The 16,589-nt window shown below is 37.6% G+C and overlaps 1 protein-coding gene across 2 annotated transcripts in view; it reads left to right on the top strand.

Annotated features, from left to right (window-relative positions):
- B3GNTL1 (UDP-GlcNAc:betaGal beta-1,3-N-acetylglucosaminyltransferase like 1) overlaps positions 1–16,589 on the top strand; it is a 128,140-nt gene that overhangs the window by 89,149 nt on the left and 22,402 nt on the right. For both annotated transcript variants that reach the window (XM_040580074.1, XM_040580082.1), the window contains 2 exons: positions 1,176–1,271; positions 10,918–11,042. In XM_040580074.1, coding sequence (XP_040436008.1) covers positions 1,176–1,271; positions 10,918–11,042 — 221 coding nt within the window. The remainder of the gene's footprint in view (positions 1–1,175; positions 1,272–10,917; positions 11,043–16,589) is intronic.

Genomic DNA, 16,589 nt, shown 5'->3' with positions numbered 1-16,589 from the left:
AAGGAGCTCCATCCCAGGCTGAAATCAAGAGCAGCACCTTTAAAATGTAAATGCTTAGGTGCACGTGACAAAATTTACATTCATGCACGGATGTTTAAAAATGTCAGCTACACAGGAATATTAATGTTACCACTGTAGCATGCTATGAAGTCATCTGCTCACAAGATCAGCATTTTCATTCATGTTTGACGACTGGCAGTAATTGTGAGGTTTCTTTCTTTGGCCTGCGTAAACCAGGCTGTGCTCTTTATTTTCTGTGTCGTTCTGGGAAGCAGGAATAGTTTCCTGTCTTAACTTTGCACATTCTGTTTGACAAGTTCAGTCTCTTGTTTGTCTGGATACTTCATCTTGTAATAAAAGAAAGAGCCAGTTTACCTTCAGTAATCCAGATTCTGGTTTATTTCACAGTTGTGTTTACAACAAGTTTGTTTAAAGCTGCAAAGACCGATTTGTATAGTTCTTGGCTGTCACTAGTCAAGAGGATAAAATTAATAGCCACTCCCTTTTCGGTCCCTAAAGCATTTTGTTTTCAGCAACCTTTTAAGGTAGGTACCACTGGGTAGCAAATCCGTAGTGCTCTGGTCATATTTAAAATAAATTGCATCTTACTTGTCCAAGCTTGGTTAAGATTTAAGTGTCTTTGGTGAAATAAAAGATTAATGAAAGTTCCTACTTAATATATGTATAAGGAATATAAAATGGAAAATCAACACACAGCAATTGTAGGGTTAATTTTAAGAACTTTAATTTTTAAAGATTCGTCTCAATTCATTCACTTCAATATCAACATTACCATTATTAACAGAAGTGTCATTTCCAGTATACTTCTCTAAATTTGAAATAAAGTTTGAAGTAACCTACAGGTGTTGCAACTTATGATAGAAGAGAAGGTTATGGAATATGAAGCTGGAAGGAGATTAATCTGTTGGGTTGTGACATCTCAAAGTTGCTGGTATACACCACAGTTTAAACACTAAGTACAAGCTAAATTTTAAGTACTTGGCGTTTTTCAGTGCTTAAAATTGCTGAAGGTTAAGTATAGGCGTAAGTATTTGCAGTATTTCAGGTGAATGTGTAACGTCTACTTCATTCCTCACAGGCGCTGGTTTTAATTCATTCTGTGGTTTTAACACATTCTGTTAATTAAGACTAGGTTTTTTTCACCTTTTTCCTAGGTTTTTACCTCCCATGGACCTACTGTGATCATGCCAACCTGGTTCTGTTCTCGAGAATGGTTTTTTCACGTTGGAAAATTTGATGAGGGTGGAAAGGTGAGTGCTATGGAAGATATGGATGATAGGTAGTCCAGGAAGCATCTCTTTGTTTAACAGCCTCTGAAAGCCCTAAACCTATTACTAAGAAACAGTAGACAAAGGGATGTGGATAAAAACTGAGGTCTAAAAATATCTGGGTCATACTGTATACCTGTTTTTTTTTGGGGTGGCGTGTGTTTCTTTTAAAAACAGTCGTTAACCAAGTACAGTTGTTTTAGGGTAACTGGTGATTTAAGGACATAACTGAGATGGGCTTTGTAGATACATCTAACAGATTTTTTAGATATGTCAGCATACCTGGAAAAATTAAAGAAGAATTTAGACATTCAAGCTCCTCTTCAGTCACTGAAATAGATGCAGCAGATCTGAAAGCTAAACAAAGGTCAGCTCATAGATTCATTATAAACCATCTCTGAATGGTAAGGTAGATTTGGTGAAAGAGTTTGGAAGGGAAGAAGGGTGAGGATGGCAGAGATTCTCTGAAGGTGAACAATTTATATCCCTAAGGTGAAGAAAGGTGGGAGGGGGGAGGTCACAGTGTGCCATCAAACTACTATCATTAAATCTCATTTATCAACTTGTCTTGTGTCTACCTGTCAATGTTAGTTCTCAGGCTTGTCCTTGGAAGACTTTAAGTAGCTTTTCTGCAAGGATCAGGACTAAGAGGTTACAAATTACAGAGGTAGATAGATATAAGTATAAAAAATGACTGTTATCTGAGAAGCATTCCTCCACTGACAGTTCGGTGTTCTTTTTCTTTATACATTTCCTGTTTCAGTTTGATTTGGTTGCTTTAGGCTCATCAGAATGTTTATGGAATAAAATCCAGGGATGTCTGTTGGCAGTATTTATTGTGGTAGTACTAGAAATATGTTGGCAAATAGATCTAATTCAGACACATTTGGATCCGTTCTGTGTGGTTTGGACCTGAGAGGTTTTGCTTCCAGCAATTTTGGTGAGAGTTTAGGGCTAGAATGGGTGGTTCTGAATTTTTTTTGGAAAGCCTTCATTTAATAGTACTCTAAAGAAAAATCTGCTCAGCGTATTTCCTAATTTATTATTTAAACTACAACATATTATGATTCTTATTCTTTTTATAGCCTCTAAATGGAGCCCTCCTGTGCCATGCAGTGTGTGTATATATACATACTAGCATACACATGTATGTGTCCTGAGTGAGCAGCTGTGTGGTCGCTGGATGGGGTTAAACCATGACAGTATGTATGAGGATACACAAATATTATTCTTTGGGCTGCCAAAAAAATTAGAATTTAAGGAGACGGTGGACAGAGAACAGAATTGTTTAGAGTGGTGAAAAGATTTGCCCTTAATTACATGGCGGGTGAGCAGAAGAGCTGGGAATGGTGCCTGGCTCCCAATGCAGTCTACATTCGCTGACCCGTGCTCTTGATTTCTCTTTTATTATTATTCCTTATCATTGTATTTTCACTCTCTGAAGAACCATCTGACTTAACTTCTTGAGCATTGTTAGTAAGCTCAAAAAAGAAAGCAGGCAAGCTAAAACAGAGTAACAACAATAGAACAGCAAGCTTAATGATAAAGTTCAATAGGTTAAGTTAAACAGACTATTGTTCTGTGCTTTTTGCTTGTAGTTTTGGGGTTTTTCCCCTCTTTGTTCTTTTTTGGTGGGTTGGTTTTGGGTTTTTTTTGGTTTTGTTTTGCACTCTCTCTATAATTAGAACTATGCCACTGGTTATTCAGATGTAATACGCTGACAGTCTTAATCTTAATGATTTTTCAGGCACAATGCATGGTATGCCCTATTTTTAAAAATTACCAATGATAAGTTAAACTTTTTGTTTGTCCCTATTGTGAAGTGTCCAACACGTCCTGGCCGATACAGAGGGTGTTCAAAAAAATACCCTGTGAACAAGGGTGATGACAGATCTGAACAAAGCCATAAATACAAAAAAAGTCGTCAAACCTCTGTCCTGTGTGGGTTTAGAGGACAGAAAATCAAGCCCTAAATCTTTCAGCGTTTAGCACTGTAGAGGATTTAGCATTGATCTCATTCATTTTCATTTGAAAATAATTCCTTTGAGGCAAAGAAAGATTTTTCTCTATGTATCAATAGAGCTGTTATAAACTAGTACTGAGTACTTCAGGATCTTATCCACGTGTGTGTATGTTCTGCCTTGACCCCATGATCTGACTATGTTAATCTGATCACTTCTATCTCCATTTTTGGGTTAGTATTTAACAGTACGACCTGTAAGTATCATATTGCTGCAAGTAAACAAAGAAACAGGCCAACAAATCCTCACATTTCAGCCCCCTTTCTCCATTTGCTAAACTATTTCCATGCCAAAAAGCTGCAATCCTCATTTGGAATTAAATCCAAACACCTGTTCTTCATATTTCAGCACTTAGAACAAATGGAGGATAATTCTTCCATGGAAGAAATTGTGATTTGATGTTTATGTTAATAGTATGGATGGACTGATAGAATATAAATATATAAGCTATGATGCAATCTTTATTTTGCATTACAGGTAGGTATGCATATATCTCTCTGTCCATCCAGACATTACGTGAAACTGATTTATTTATTTATTTTTAATATTTACAAAATGTTTTTAGAAATAAAGCCATTTCTTGTCAAGATCTGTGGTTGTTGAAAATGTATTCCTTTTATGTGATCACTGTGGCAATGTCCAAGCAGAACCTTAAATAGTATCTTCATAAATGGTGGCTAAGAACCTGGCAGGTTTGCTTTATGCATTAACTAAAATGGTGGAGGTCATATTTATGCAACCTCTGATATATGACAATTAAAGTAGAAGTACTTAAAAGTAGTTGATTTTAGGAAGCTCTAATGGTGTGCTGAGAATAAGATTATAGGCTTGTGGGCCTTGCTATTGTATTAAGTAACATTTTAAATATTATCCAGTGCTAGGACAGTCACATGAACCAGATTTCTGACTTAATTTTTAGGAAACTAAAGGGAAATAATCTTCCTGTTATCCAACTGATTTGGATAAAGAGTGTAGTACTTCCTTAGTGAAAGAAGTAGCAGGAGTTTACCTAACCCTACAGCATCCACACTTGAAAATTAGCGTGTGACGTTTTCTGCACGATTGGTTTTGCCTCTATAATTTTGGTGTCTTCTAAAAGCTAGCACCACTGTTTAAAAGTCATAACTGTGTCCAAAAGGGTCACAAAAAGTTATGCTGAGGAAAAATTGTACACGGTCTTGTATAATATGAAAAGCAGATTTGAAGTTGTATCATCTGTTACAGCAGGGAACCTAAGTCATGCGCAGTGGTAGACGTGGTGTCTGTTACTAGCTAAGCAAAGTTACTGCTTCATATGTTTGATAGTGCACTTCAATGTGCATACAAACCCAACATTTTGCAATTGTATCTAACACACCTTGTGTACTTCTACAAAAATGTATTCTTCAGATGGACAACATATTTTGCTTGCTTTGAATGTCCAAATGGAGATCACAGGGAAGGCACATTTGTCTCCTTTGGCATGCTGTCCTTTTGTTCTAGTCACTTGTGTGTCATGGCACTAAATAAAACAACCTGGCTCGTTTCTTTAGATAAGTGCTCGAAGAAATCTTGAGTACAATTAAAAACTGTATAAATGAACACTGCTAACCTCCAGACTTCACTCCAACAAATGTGGCAGATAATACAGTCTTGGCTTTATTCAAGCGCTATTATCCTTGACATCACAACTGTAATACGCCACACTTGTTTTTCTCTAGAGTTTTACCACAACTTGGTCCCAAACTTCCTGTCACCTCTGTATTTAACCTTCCTTTTAAAGTGTATGTAAACTAGAAAATGGAGTGACAGCCTTAAAGTTCTAAACTAATCTCAAAATGTAAACAGAGGGAAGTTATTCTTAATGAGCCCCAGATGGAATAGCACATTATAAGCCACTGGCCTTTCTGAATACAAAGTGTGGCTCTGGACAAGGTGTCTGTACCTCAGTTTTGATCTATTTTTGTGATAAAAGGTCACAGAAAACATGAATAGAGGAGGTGTCAAAATATCCTTTGGTGCACAGGAGACTGTAGCACATGCTGCAAAGCTCTAAGATAACTTTGTAGGCTATGAAGTGCTAACTAATGCGTTTTTCCATTAGTCTCTGCCAGAGTACACAAATGTCATTCCCTCCAGAAAGGCAGGCAGTTACAGTAACATCTGAAAGCTAAAAGGCTAAGTAGGAATTTGGGGTTTTGGAACATGAATTAAAATACGGTCAGTCTGTCAAATAACCTATCAAGGTGCTCTGGGGAAAAATCTGGATAAAACACAGGCACTAATGTTTTTGTCTTGATATAGTTAAGGCTGAACAGAGATCAGTATTTGATCTAAAAGGCAAAGAAAAAGTGGTGGAGCCAATGATTAATTACACTCTATAAGCTATTTGGAAAGTGACCCCGTACCCCGTGTCTAATGACTTTTTTTGCTAGTCTGTTATTAAATGTCATTTAGAATTTACCACCTCCCATCCATTTGACTTCCCCATCATCTTTGTTTAACTAAACTTCTCTGTGCCAATACATTTGGATGAATGCAATCTTTTAGAATTTCCTCTAACCTGTTATTGCCCAAACAATGAAGTAAATGTTACAGGCTTTGGGTCTTATAATCCAGGCAAAATTATGTAAAGACATGATTTGGATGGGAGCCAAAAAAATAAAGTGACAGATCTGCAGAAAGAGAGACTTAAGAATATCTTGGATAATCCTGAAGAGAAGCTAAGAGAAGCTATTAATAGCTATTTAAATATGGAGTTAGCTTGTGGTTAGTCTACTTGCATACCTCTGATGACTATCCTAAAGGAAGTTAAACTAGGGAATATTTTCTATTAACAACACTTTCTCCTTGAAATAAGTCATTTGAATAGGAAGTTGTTCATTGCAAAAGAAGAACACAATTGGCGTTGAATACAAAACTCTTCTTTAGGGAAAGACCAAAGGATGGATAATTCTTGATAAATTGCTTTAGTTCCTAATTTTTTCACCTTTACCTTTAAATTGGAGAAGAGCTGTAATTTCATATGTAGCGGTTTCCAGCAGTGTAGGAGCTGTTCCCCGCTAGCAGCACGATTTGAGCAGCGTTTGTGGGCAAGTAAGTTTAACGCCTGGCAGAAGAGCATTTGTTCCTGAGGCAGAACTTCCTTTAACATAGGGTGTCTTGAGTGTTCACTTCCATGCAACCAACCCCTCTGTATGTGTTATTTCTGTAAGTCAAAGATTTAGCTCAAGACTTTGAGGAAATGCTGTTGGACAGCTGTGGGCATATGTTTTTGTTTTTTTTTTTTAAAAAAAAAAGTACTTTGATTTTTTTACTCTGCATCTCTGCTTTGTTGCTAAATGGTGTTGAGTTTATAAAATTTTTTTCCTCTTTAATCTTAGGTGTTGTAATATACGCCATTTGATGTGCTTTTGTGCAGCTCTAGTGTAATATTAATGCTGAAATGTTTTTCTTTTTTTAATGAGTGTTCTAAAATGTGCAGTATGAAATGTGTTACTTTAAAAAATAGCAATGAAACAAACTCTTTCCAAAGTCCTGTAAGAAACAGGTTAGTATGGAATCAAAAGTTACTTCCTTTTTGATTCATTCCTTCCATTCGTCAATATTAGGCTCCTCTGAGGAATTAAAGCAATTTAGCTTATTCTGTCCAGCAGTTACCCTGATGTTGCTCTCTGGCTTCCAAAAAGCATACCAAGTTATAGCCAAATATTCCTTGATGCCTCTGATCAAAAGGAAGGGCTAAGCTTTCCCAAACCTAAAGTTTTTTTTTTCATGTGTGGATAGACTTACTCCCTTTTCTTGTTTGTCATCACTTTTTGTTATAAATGCATGTATTCTTGGAATATAAACCATTTGGTGTTAGATTTCCCATGTTCACTAGTTAGACTGCTCTGCGTGGGCTAAATCCCCACTGGGTTTGCTCACAAGGATCTGCTGCCTCAAAGCGCCTGTCAGCTGGAAGAGTGTGGTGGATGTATGGATGTATGTCCAGTATGACAGAGAGGGCTGAATAGAGGGAAAAAGAGATGGATGAGGAAGTTGGGACGGATTGATTCTGCCACAGAATCAGCCTCCTGTATCAGGTTCAGCAGTAAAAGGCAGGTCTTAATGTTGTGTTTATGCCTGTACAACCTAATGTCAGTTCTGTCCAAATGGCCAAAATAAAAAAAAAAAAGACTTCTGTCAGCCTGAAGTTCTGCAGTAGTTAACTGTTGGTTGGTCATCCCATGGCTACAACATGATCTCTCACCAGGTGTTACTATTTACAGCATTGCACAGAGGGTCACTCTTTCATTAAAAGTCCTCAAAAAATTGCCGATCAGTAACTTCATCTCTACTGCCGCTCCTCACCATTACTGATAGTGGAGCTGCAAAAATTGTAGCCAGAATTGCTGGTAGTAGTGGTAGGTGGCTTGCATCTCCTTGCCAAATACATATGTTGAGGACAGTGTAGTTGGAGTACTGGTTCATGCACAGTGATCTGCTAGGAGTAAGAAACAGTGAGCAACGAGAAGATGACAGCAGAAGAATCATGGAATATTTAGTCTGGTCCCTGAACGAGGAATTGCTGTAATTAAAGTTAAGTTCTGTTTGATATCCCATTGTGCAGAAACAGTCCTCTCATCTGTACAGCCAACCGTCAGCACAGCAAGTGGTGTCTGCCCAAAATACTGGGTAAACACAAATCCTTCAGCTGTTTAGTAGTAACATGTTAAAGTAAACAATGATCTTGCATATGGCTAGTGCGTGCTGGTTAGAACAGAGCAGGTGGAGGCTGTTTTTCACTAGGAGTTGTAACCAGTAGCTGATGAGCACAACCTTGAGTTAGAGCAGTGAGTTTCTTCCTTAGTGTAGCAGAACACATAGGGTTGGGGTTTGCCTATAATGTGGAAAATTCTGCATATAGTCCAGTAACATGTCAGCTGTGCAATTTAATCGTATTTATTAATGCTGAAAACTATTTATGTCATAGCCTATTGCTGAAATGCTGGATTGTTAATTGATACTTTTAGCTATGGTTATTAATTTTCCAGAAATACATCAAAATATCCCTTTAGTGGTTAAACAGCTTTTTCTTTGAACATTGTGGTGTTTGACAAAGATTCCTGGTGTTTAAAATGCCATCTGGATCCCATAATACATCTCAGTTGAGAAGAAACTCTTGTGCTGCAACAAGCTTACATGTCGAGAGCCATAGGAAGTCCCGTCCCTGCAGGATCTGGAACAGTCGGCATCTTCCCTCCCCTGAAAAATGCCTGGCAGCGCTGCTCTGTGTGAGGTGAGAGGACACTGCTGCACAGAGCAGGCACCTGCTTGTCCCGGGGGGGCACCTGGTTGCAAAGTGCTCCTCCAAGTTACAGTAAAACACGAGAGCGCTCGGAACCCGACAGCATTTGGAAAGATATTTTTACTTTTGCAGTAACTCTCTTTTTTTATTATACATATTAACTGGTATCTTGAATAATGTAAATGCTTATCCAAAATAAAATGAATTGCAGATACATATGTGATGTAATCATGTATCTGAATCAAAATATGACTATTGCAGTAAGCCAGCGTGCAACAAAACGTGTGCCCTGCCCGGCAGAGTCTAGTGTGTGACTGGAGAAGAGAAAAGGTTTAAACTTTGCTGCTGACTCTCAGTATCTCCATCAAAGTCCAGAGTTAGAAGACAACAGAAAGGGCTGCAAGACAAATGGAAAGAACTTGAGTCTGTGTTTTTCTTATGTTCTTGTTGACTGTGGTTGCTGTCTGCTCATCCACCTTCCCCCAGATTTCTTTTGTGACTTTCAAAGTAGGTTTATATAAAGCATGAATTGTATGAGGTTTTCTAAAAGTTTTCTTCTGCCTGGCAGCTCTTAAACTAGAAGACAGACAAGTTCCTATGCAGACAAACAAGAGCTACAGATAACTGCCTGCGCAGGCGGTCAGACCAGGGTCTGTTTTCATCAGTCTGGGAGTGCAGGTCAATTCGGTGTCTTAAATCAGTCTAATCATATAGTGAAGTCCGGAGCTGCAGAGTACAGACCTTGATTTGGTTCTGATTTCTCCTAACAACATAATCTAGTTCACTAGATTCACATAATTCACTAGATTCACATTAATCCGGTGAAAAATCAAAATTCAGATTCTGAATATCATATGTTCAAATGACTGTGTTGGATTTGTTTTCCAGGGTTCCAAGCTTGCTTTGCCTCATTTCTTTTCCTCCCCTCGCACCCCCTCAGCGGCTCAGGCCAGTGGGTGTGAGGACAGGCACTGAACTGTGCAGCTCTTGTAACTAGAAGGCCAGAAGAAACCACAGAGAGATTTTGTGTTCAGCACTTTAATTAGAGAATTTCCTTTTCTTAATTGTGGAAGAAATTCACAAGCTGTGGTAATCAGGAAAAAAGTTGTGGGTTTTTTTTTTCCCTTTTAAACTTTGGCTCTTACATTATATTTCTGTGTTAAAATAGAATGCCTAAAGTTGAGGTTGAGGTTTACGCCCATTATTTATATATTTGATATTGCCTAAGAAAGAAATGTATTTCAGTATCTTTCCCTTCTTTTGCTTTCCTCCTCAACTTTATCATCTTATCTTTCATCTATGCTGCATTTAAATATTTTATTTGGCCCACCTGGTTTTATATATCAAAGATTTTTAGCCTGATAAAAAAACATGTGACCTTTTAAGCACTGGTTGGAGGAAAGAAAAATCTGTATTTAAACACAGAAAAATTAAATGTTCTAGCCATATTTCAAGAAGTTGCATCATTGCAAAATGTAAATAGATGCTAATTTTTTAGCTTTGGTATAGTGCTGTATCTTTAAAGGTGAGTTTATGCTTCCATATGCTATGACATGTAATCAAATGGTATGTGCCATGAGATTGCCTTTCTGACACCATATCTCTGGCATGAAGATTTTCTGCTTTTTTAGGTGGGTAGTGTCACATATGATCATGGAATCGCTGATATTTCTTAGAGCCTGATAGAACCACAATTCTAGGAGTTTATTTTTCTGCAGTGTTTCAACAGTATTGCTTGCAATCCCATTAGTAAGAATGTACTGTGGAAGTAAGTTGCAAGAAAAAAGTTTTGTTTTCAGATGTTGCTGAGGTTGCTTTTATTAAGGGTGGGTTTTTTAAGATCTTTTATTACGGGGCCTGATTCACCTTTTCTGAGTAGAGAGCAGTAAACGTATTCGTATGGCAACCAAAGAAAGAGTGACAATTCTAGTAAAACGAAAAAACACTCTTCTGAATGTACTGCTCCGTTTCTGAAAGCTGTTTGGTTACTTCAGGCCTCTTGAACTGTTCAGCAGCTGGGTTCCCCTCTTTTGGGACTAACCTGTACCAAGCTTTACATTCCTGTCAAAATGAGATCGTGTTGATTTTTCCACCTCTGTCCTTGTGGTCAGCTGTACTTCAGTTTTAAATAGCACTGCTTGCTTTTTCAGTAGCTGTATCTTTTCTATTAGATATGTTTATTCAATGACCCATTAGATTATTTCTGTATGTCTTCTTGAAGTTATATGAATAAAATGATGATAAACCTTTTCATTTGGCCAAAAAAAAAAAAATGTGTCTTCAGATGTAACTGTGAATACTGTCACTTCCTGGTTTGAAATAACTGCTTCTCTTCCAGGGTGTTCCAGAAGATTTGTTGTTTTTTTATAAGCACATCCAAAAGGGCGGTGAAGTCTTTCGAGTAAACCATTGCCTCCTGCTGTACCGTTACCATCCACAGGCTGCAACTCATTCCATCCTAGAGTAAGTTGCATTTTTTGGTAGAAATTATTAATTAGCTTTATCTTGGATAACTGGCAGCAAAGATGCTTAATGTCTTCAATACATCACACAGCGAGATAATTACCTGGTTGTATTTCATTATTTGTTTTAAAGACAAGCTATAAAGCAACCCTAACAGAATATGTTATCATATTTATGTTAACAGAAAAGTATCCTCTTTTGATGGTGGAAGGTTAGTTTTCTGTTTGTTCTTTCTATCATTTGCTTTGATAATGCTGGGATTGAAATTGTGACTTGAAACCGTTGGTTCGGGTGCTGTTGGCCAGCCGCGGTCAGCATACCTGTGCTAGCCACGTAGCAAGGCGGGGATGGGGTGAGGGCACTTCCACATTGGAAAATATTCTAAGAAATCGTTCCATCTTTGCAGCTGTTTTTGAAACAATTTCACAATAGGTATTGTAAAAGCAATGAAGTATTTTGGGGGCTGTATTCCAGCAGTACTGTTGTCTCAAATTCCAGTTACCATTCCTTCAGCTGGGAATCATGTGAGACTCTCTAATCTGCCTGAATAACCTCTCTGGTTATCTAAAGCATCTGAGTTTCTTACCCTCAAAGCAGATTAAGAATACTTCATATGATTATGTATGTCATCTGCTGAACATGGCAAAAGCAAGCGGTGAAGCAATAACTTCTTCAATACTTTGAACACAATTGCAAGAATGTGTTTGAAATATATCCTGGTGGTGACATTTTATTGGGGTTTTCAGTTAGGATTTTTAATATGTGAGGTTTTGGTTGTCATGTTTTTTGCCATGTGAACCATAATGTAAAAAAATATTTTTAATTTTAAAGCTTAATTTTAAAATGAATTGTCTCAATTTTTAGAAAGTAAACAGAAACTTGTAACACCAACACCAACTTGCTCTTTAAAAAAATAAGAAACCTAAACCTTTCATCTGATAATGTGCTGCATTTCCATATATTATTTACCTATTTTAAAAGGTCTAAATCAGATAATTAGGTTTGAAAAATACCTGAGGATGTTTAGTAATTATCTCAGGTGCTTCTTTGTAAGCTGTTGCTTACTGCTTTTACGGTGCTGGTCTACCCTTAAAGAAAATGTTAAATTGCTGATTGCTCTATCTGTTCATTTTGCCCATCAAAGGTGTTTTTCATGATTAGAAGTCCTGCAAGCCGAGCCAAAGTAGTTTCTCTCTTTTATGCATTAACATTAATAAAAAATTATACGAGTTTTACTGTCCTTTAGGAGTCCCGCAGTGGCAAATAAGTAAAATGTTTTCTTACTGATTGATGATATAAATACACTTTTCAGTCAGTTCTATTTGTATGGCTTTGTAGAACTGACTCTTAAAACAAAACATTTTTGTGTGCATTTTAGTTGTCTATCACCAAATTACTGTATTGTTGTAAATACTATAGTATGCTAGCATAAATATGCTCATGGTTAATGTCCTTACAGATCTTCATAAATACATGTATATATGTGTATGTATATAAAATCATTTAACTCTGAAACAGTCATTCCAAGAAAACAGAAGATATTGTTTGGATTTTGCAAACAAATATGAAGTAAATTCTTTTTATTGGCGTTTAAATGTAAGAGGTTTTTTTCTCTTTCAGTGTGTGATCATTTTGGCAGTTAGTTACAAACTTTTCAGCCATGCATCGTGGGATGCTAGCACTCTTGGAAGCCTGTTGCTTGTATCTGTGGGAAAACATCTTATTCTTGGAAATGAGTTTGTTTTGAATTTACTGCAAGCTGTTGCTTATTCATATCTACAAGGTTGTGTGGCACAAACACCCCGTATTACAACATACTGTGAGAATGTGGAAATACTGTAAGCTGTTTCAGATGTGCAGTCTAGATGTCCAAATTGGCACCTTTCTTGTCTCAATTTAAGGAGTCAGGCTAGCCGTTCTTCCTGTTGGCTTTTTGCTGGTACTGCTGTTAATAATATTTTGTGCAAACTTCCAGATACGAGGTTGTGTAACATCTCTTCATATTGGCTCATTCCCCTCTTTGTTGCCTAAGTTGCGAAGGGTTGACCAGCATTTGTTTCTGAAAACTGAGTGCACTGAACAAAAAGAGATTAATGGACGCATCACAAAGATTTAAGTTGATAATTTAAATTGAGTCTTTCCTAATTTGCCTTTTGGTCACCCCACCTTATTTAATGAGTGATCTACCTTTTCTAGAAGTCTCTTTTTTTCTTATGGCATGTTTTGTTTGAGCAGTTTTCTGTGGTATTTTGCCTTTTGCCATTGGCCTATGTTGTCTGTGATTTTTCAGTTAGCCTAAACCTGCATTTGGAAGTAGTAACTCAAAACCAGGTTAATAAATTTTCTGAGATCAAAATGATACTTGTAGGAAACTTGTTGGTTTTTTGTTTGGTTTGGGCTTGGGTTTTTCAACAGTTTATGCCTAGTTTCAGTCTTAAAAGAATAGAGCGGGTTAATAGGACTTGTTTATACAAAGGTGTATGATTCAATCTTTTCAGCAAAGACAACAGTTGCTTTAGTCTGTTATGGGCTGATTTCAGTCTATATGAGTGTCTTTCACTACTGTTCAGGGAAAAAATGCCTGATTTTGCATTTTCAGACTTCCTAATATGTATATATATAAAACTACTTGGCAAGCGACGTTTAGTTCTTTTTATTTAGTATGTATAATTGTAAACATGAATGATTTTTAGGTCATTTCCTATGATTACTATCCTTCTGGAACAAATATCCAGAGGTGAAAGTATCTGTGAAACAGGAAACAAATCCTTATTTGCATTCTCCCTTACCCTGGAGGCATTAGTCTGCGTTACTAAATGTTTTGGGTGGGTGACAGAATCAGAATGCAGTACAGTGTCTGTATTTAGATTTCATTAGGCGCATACAGAAATATAAAAGTTCTCATTGTAATTTCATCTAAAGTCTGAGATGAATACCTGCTAAATGTGAGTGAGCAACACAAGTTTTCAGAAACTTCTCTTTAGCCAGGAATTTACAACACCAAATGCCATCTACTGCGTATCTTAGATCTAAATTATTTTATCTTGCATTACAGCTTGTGTCCTAGGGCTGCGTGTACTCTGTGCTACATAGCTACATTACACTGACTTGATGCAATATTAGAGCTGGCTTTATAGTGAGAAGTACTGTAGTAAGAAAGTTTGGTGTGTAATAAAAACATTGTAAAATTCATAGATTTTTATCTTGCCAAAGGAGAGAAAAAGGAACTGTATATAAAACAACATACCTTATTGCGAGATGAAAGTCAGCTTGGAGCAAGGCAAGCAATAAAACATTGTACTTGTCTTTAGGTAGCGCTCCTCGTGAAGACAGGCAGTTGGGGCAGGTAGCTAACCTTTGTAGAAGTTTACAAGCTTTTGGTCAACAGAAATTTAATATATGCCAAAAATAAGGTTTCTACCTTCTGCCTGAGATTCAGGCGATTCCCTTTTATGCAGAAAATGTGAAGTGCATGTACAAGGCTTATGGTAATTTCATATGCCGTGTATTCAGAATGAGTATAATATTGTAAGAGCTTGGTCTGCAGAAATAACCAAAATTACGTAATCGATTGAAACCATCTGGTTTCAGGCACTAGAAGCTTCCAGTGTCATCTAAGCGAAGAACAGGCACTTGGTCTGAAACACACATTTGGTTGTTTTAGAGGTACTCGGAGGCAAGGGTCTCGTGTCACTGATGAGTGCAGGAATGCCTCCATTTCCTGCAAAAACACATGCAAAAACAGGCAGGAGAGAGGAACAGCATAATATGTTCCTGTACAACTGAAATAAAGATGAGGTCAACTGCATTTTTATCTTCTATGCTTGCTTTTGGCACTTCAATTAAACATGGAAACTAATGACCTCATTAGATTCTTGAAAAGTAAATGGCATTAACATTGATAGCGTCTGTCTGTCTTAATAAGCCTTTCATGAAAAATAGGCCACAATGCAAACCATGCCTCAGCTAATGACCCATGACCTGAAGATGAACTCAGACATTAATAGAACCTATTAACAGTGTAAATGTAATAACTCAGTTGGACGATATAGTCCAGCAATTAATAAGTTCACATGAAGTTCAACAGAACGACAACCCAAAAAAAAAGAAAAAAATCAGTTTAATCACCAGTATGGTCAAGGTTCAAATGGGATTAATTTCTGAATTTCCTGTGGATTGTAAGGACCTTGAATCCTGACTGCAAAACTAGCTGTAAAGAATCTGTTCTTTCAGCTCTGGCTGTGATTAAAAGGTTCTGTTCTTCAATCTCTGGTTTATCTATCAGATGAGATTCACCTATAACACAGAGCTCTCTTATCCTGCCGTGAGTAACAAAACCCGCTGGCAGAGGCCGTTCACTCATCAGCTCCTCTTTCTGCCTGGGGTCACCTGAGCAGCGCTCGGGACCGATGGATATAGAAAAGGTCAGATTTATAGATTTATAGTATTACTGTGGATGGTAATCAATGCCTGAAATTCCAGTGCTGTTTAGGATATCGGGCTTGTGTTTGTGCATTTCTCAAGTACTTGTACATCTGTCTTTGCTCTGTTGATTCACTTATGTAGCCTCACTGGGGGCAGGAGGGGAAAGGCAGTCAAGCAATATGGCGAGGTTTAACTGAGCTCAGGCATTAAATCATATAGCTTTTATTGTCACATTATCTGTCATTTCAAAATAGGAGTAGAGCAGATGTTTCTTGACTCCTGTATTCGGTCAGTGGATCACCACGCATGTTAACAGAGCTCCATTGTTACATTACTTGGGTGGATGGTATGGTAATAACTGCTCGGGACTGAGGAACACACTTCGTAGTCATTCTCACCCACTGCATGAATACCCTCGTTTCTCTCCTGCAGAATTTTGGCTCCTCGTCTTCCTTCCTGACTACATAACTGATGAGTACTGAGGGGCCACGGCAAGTGAGGTCTTAAGGAAAATTATGTAAGCCTCAAGAATGATTTTCCAAGTAGAATAATGTATACGTCTGATATCCATTTTGTGAAATAAAGAAGTGACCAAAAAATGAATGAAATGGGAAAAATAATGTACTTCAAGACTTTGGGTCAAGGACGACGACTGTTAGGATGTGGGAACAAACTTCTGCAGCCAGAAGAATTTGTGTCCCACCTTCTGACTGAGGAAGATCTTGTTAACTGAATACAGGCTAGGAAATGGTACTAAAGCTACTGGGAAACTGCTCACTTTAATAATGGGCAGAAAAAGCAGCCTTGACTTGGGATGATGCAGAGCAATAATACCTCCTAGTTTTTGCTGGTGGCTATGAATATGTAATCATGCAAAATCTGAAAATAGCTGTGAGAATCGTCTCTGAGTAGTGGTTTGTACAATTTCTAGATCGTTGCAGGCATTTTCTTTAATCATCCTTTGCACGTTGCTACAGTTCCCGTCTGTTGCACCTGCACTGGCTCTTAAAGGGTGGGAAAATGGCATTCCCTTATCCCTCAAGGCAGGAATCCCAGTTATCTGTTCTGGAAACATCAAAACATGTGGCAAATTAGGTGAACCGGAAACCTGAAGGGGGTAAC

This window comes from Falco naumanni, chromosome 1, assembly GCF_017639655.2.
Source record: "Falco naumanni isolate bFalNau1 chromosome 1, bFalNau1.pat, whole genome shotgun sequence".
Lineage (NCBI taxonomy): Eukaryota > Metazoa > Chordata > Aves > Falconiformes > Falconidae > Falco > Falco naumanni.
The sequence above is the reverse complement of the archived record's forward strand: the minus strand, read 5'-3'. Positions and strand labels throughout refer to the sequence as shown.